At 63.0% G+C, this 3,470-nt stretch overlaps 1 protein-coding gene across 1 annotated transcript; it reads left to right on the forward strand.

The window, feature by feature from the left end:
- The first annotated feature begins 1,133 nt into the window (after window positions 1-1,133).
- On the forward strand, window positions 1,134-3,074 carry PPP1R3G (protein phosphatase 1 regulatory subunit 3G). Its single transcript, XM_054592085.1, has one exon. The coding sequence runs from the start codon at window positions 1,288-1,290 to the stop codon at window positions 2,350-2,352; it is 1,065 nt and encodes a 354-aa protein (XP_054448060.1). The 5' UTR covers window positions 1,134-1,287; the 3' UTR covers window positions 2,353-3,074.
- The last annotated feature ends 396 nt before the right edge of the window (window positions 3,075-3,470 follow it).

Below are 3,470 nucleotides of genomic sequence, written 5' to 3' on the forward strand. Positions count from 1 at the left end.
CAGCATCAGCATGTCAACTACAAGACTATGGGGCACCACCTCAGGCCCATTGACTCAACTCCAGGGTGGGCCCGGCAATATTTTCACAAGCGCTCCCGGTGATGCTGATGAGCGCTAAATTTTGAGAACCACTGACTTAGATCAAAACAAAACAAAACAAAACAAAACCACTTTTGAAGTCCCCCCAACCCCCTGGTTCCGCATTCCCTCAGAGGGCCCGGGACGGACTCACAGCCTCGGAGCGGCAGGGCGGCGACCTCGCGGGCCCAGCACTCGTCAGACCCCGACTCCCCGCGGACGAGGACCAGGTGCTGGAGGCTGTGGCGCCGGTATCCCGCCGCGGTGGGGGAGGTGCGCGCGGAGAGCGGAGCGGCGGCGGGCGGGACCAGAGGAGGAGCGGGGACGTGCTCCGGGGCCCCGCGCGAATGGCCTCCGGCAGCTCTGGGCTCGCTGCCCTCTCCGCTCCCCCGCGCGTCCCCGCACCAGACTCGGCCCAGGCCCCCGCCTAGCGGCGTTCGGAAGCGCCGAGGGGCGAGCGTGCCCCGCACGGTCAGGCCTCCTACTGGGATTGGCGCCCTTTAGGCCTGAGGTTTTTGGAAGGAAGGGAGAGGACGAGAGGGAGACGCTCCACGCTCTCGAACTGCCCGGCCCGGCTGCCTCCTAGCTTCCCCGCAGGAGGGTTTTCCTCATTTGCGCCCCTGCCCCTCGGACTTCCTGGGCGGATGCGGCAGCCGAGAGGAGCCCGCTCTGCGCCCCTCGGCGGGCAAACTGGTCAGGACCTGCGGACTAACTTTACCGGCCGGAGAAACACTGCTCAGGCCAGTGTCAACGAAAGCTAAGCGCGAGTTCATCCAGGAGCTTCGGAGACAGAACCGCCACGGGCCCTGCTGGGATGGGAGGGAGGTGAAACGGCCCCCCAACTTCCAGAAGCCATCTCCCACTTTCCGCCTGAGTATTCGGAAACCCCGCCCGCGCGCTCTAGCCCCGCGCCGCCTCGCTTCCAGGTGTTTCCTCGGCCGCTCCGCCCCGCCCCAGGTCGTCCCCGGTCACGGGCAGGTTCAATCCCTAAGTGGCCTGGCCAGGAGCTGGCCCCTGACCCGCATCCTCCTCCCACTCCGCCCAGGCAACCGCCGCTAAAACCCCGAGGCTCCCACGGGGAACTGCGCTCTTAGCAGGAGCCCAGGGTGCGCTGTGCACGCTGTCAACGACCCAAGGTGTTAAGTAAGTCTCCATTAGTCTTGAGCGGGGGGTTCACTCCGCAGACAGGTCCCGAGGCCAGACGGCTTCATGGAGCCTCAGGGGGCGCATCTGCTAACTTTGGAGGAGCAGGGACCCGCGCCCTTGGGAGACGCCCCGCCAGCCCAGGAGCTGCCCGCCGCGGCGATCCTCTGCATGGAAGGTGGCAGGGACGGCGGCAGCACAGAGGAGTCCCGGAGCCTCGACGCCGAGTCCTGGTCCGCGGAGGAGGAGGCTGCCCTCCGGGAGCAGGAGGAGCTGCTGGAATGCCGCCGCCGCCGCCGCGCGCGCTCCTTCTCGCTGCCCGCCGACCCGATCTTGCAGGCGGCCAAGTTCCTGCAGCAGCGACAGCAGCTTGCCCTGGAGCTGGGCGCAGAGGGCAGCGAGAGGGCCGAGGACGCGCCGCACAGCCCGGGTGGCTGCTGTGCCAAGTGCAAGAAGCGGGTGCAGTTCGCGGACGCGCTGGGGCTGAGCCTGGCCAGCATTAAGCATTTCAGCGAGGCCGAGGAGCCGCAGGTGCCTCCAACCGTGCTCTCCCGCCTCCGGAGCTTCCCCATGAGTGCGGAGGACTTGCAACAGCTTCCTGGCCTGCTGGCCGCGGCTGCCGCGCCCCTTTCCGCGCCGCTTCCACGGCTCCGTCCTCTCTTCGAGCTTCCCGGGCCGGGCGCAGCGGCCGAGCGTCTCCGGCGGCAGCGCGTGTGCCTGGAGCGCGTGCATTGCTCTGCGCCTTGGGGCGCGGAGGTGACGGGCTCTGGCCGGGTGCTGGGCTGCCCCGGGCCGAGGACCGTGGCCGTGCGCTACACTTTCACCGAATGGCGCTCTTTCCTGGACGTGTCCGCGGAACTGCAGCCTGAGCCAGTGGAGTTAGAGCGGCAGGAGGCGCCAACGGGGGAACCTGGGTCCGGGAGTGCCGAGGAGGAGCAGTGCGCCGAGCGCTTCCACTTCTCTCTATGTCTGCCCCCGGGTCTGCAGCCCAAGGAGGGAGAGGAGATGAACGAGCCACATGTCGCCGTCCACTTTGCAGTCTGCTACCGCTGCTCCCAAGGCGAGTACTGGGACAACAACGCGGGGGCCAACTACACGCTGCGCTACGCGCGCCCCGCTGACGCTCTCTGAGCTGTCCGCGCAGCCCCCGGCCCCGTGTGGTCCGAGAGCGCTTCGAGGGACGGTGGGAAGGGAGCTGCGCCAGGTGACTTTTCTGGGTGCCTTGCTGAACCTTGTCCACCTGGAGTGAAGGAATCGTGGAAGGAAGGGAGGGAGCCGTTCCATCGTAAAGTCTTACCCAGGCAGATCCTGCAGCAAGCCCTGTGAGCCCGGGCAAAGCACCCAATCTCCGGCCCGTGTTCTCGTCGCTTAGGCTTTCGTAGGCGGCCTCTTGACTGCTAACCCAGCGTCAGAATGGAAAGAAATCCTCGAGACTCTGAGCAGTAGTTTTCTCCAAGAAAAAGGCTCCTGACTCCTGGACGAGGCTCTAAGACCTTGGGAAGTGTTTTTAACTGTAGGCATCGTGTTTCAGTCCTTGCAGCTTGCTGGATATCCCTCAGGTCTCAGGGAGAATACGAAGCATCCCACCACGCTTCCCCAAAGGAAGGCCCTGGACTGTGGGTGTACGCGGGAGCCTTACTTCGGGGCTGTTTTCTCAGAGAAAACCGCCAAGGCCCACGGCGCTTTTCTCTTAACGGGACTCTGGGAAGCGTTTGCCCAGACTTGATGTTCTCTACTTGTGCCTTTGTACAAATGTCCTTTAAAAAAGTAAAAGCCACTTGCACACTCTTTACGCTGCACTTTATGATTCAGCTCCTGGGGGTTTGGTAGGTCTCGGCAGCTAGGCCAGCTTTTCCTCAGCTGATTACGTGTGCAGTTTAACAGTGGTAATTCTGAATTTCCTTACTTCGATCCTTCCTGTCTGTTGTAAAGGCCCAAATTTTCCAGACTGGGCAAAAAAATACTCTTTTCCAACATGTTTCATGGCAGGGTACTGTCCCCAACCAAAATAAGTTGGTGAATTGAAGTGCCAGAGTAGTGATCCTGTAGGCCTTGGCTGTGCCCCGAGGGAGCTGGGCACTCCTCCCCAACCGCCTTTGTGTAGGCAGAGCACAGAGCCTAGATTCTTCTAGGCCGTTAGCAGTCAGGGAAGCTGGATCCAAGCACAGTGGATGGGGGATGAAAAGTTGGCTTTCAGTCCCACAGCAGAGAAACAGCGGGTAGTGGTGAGTTGATGGATGATGAAACAT

Source organism: Pteronotus mesoamericanus, unplaced genomic scaffold, assembly GCF_021234165.1.
Source record: "Pteronotus mesoamericanus isolate MK-2021 breed Mesoamerican mustached bat unplaced genomic scaffold, CSHL_Meso_final scaffold_31, whole genome shotgun sequence".
Lineage (NCBI taxonomy): Eukaryota > Metazoa > Chordata > Mammalia > Chiroptera > Mormoopidae > Pteronotus > Pteronotus mesoamericanus.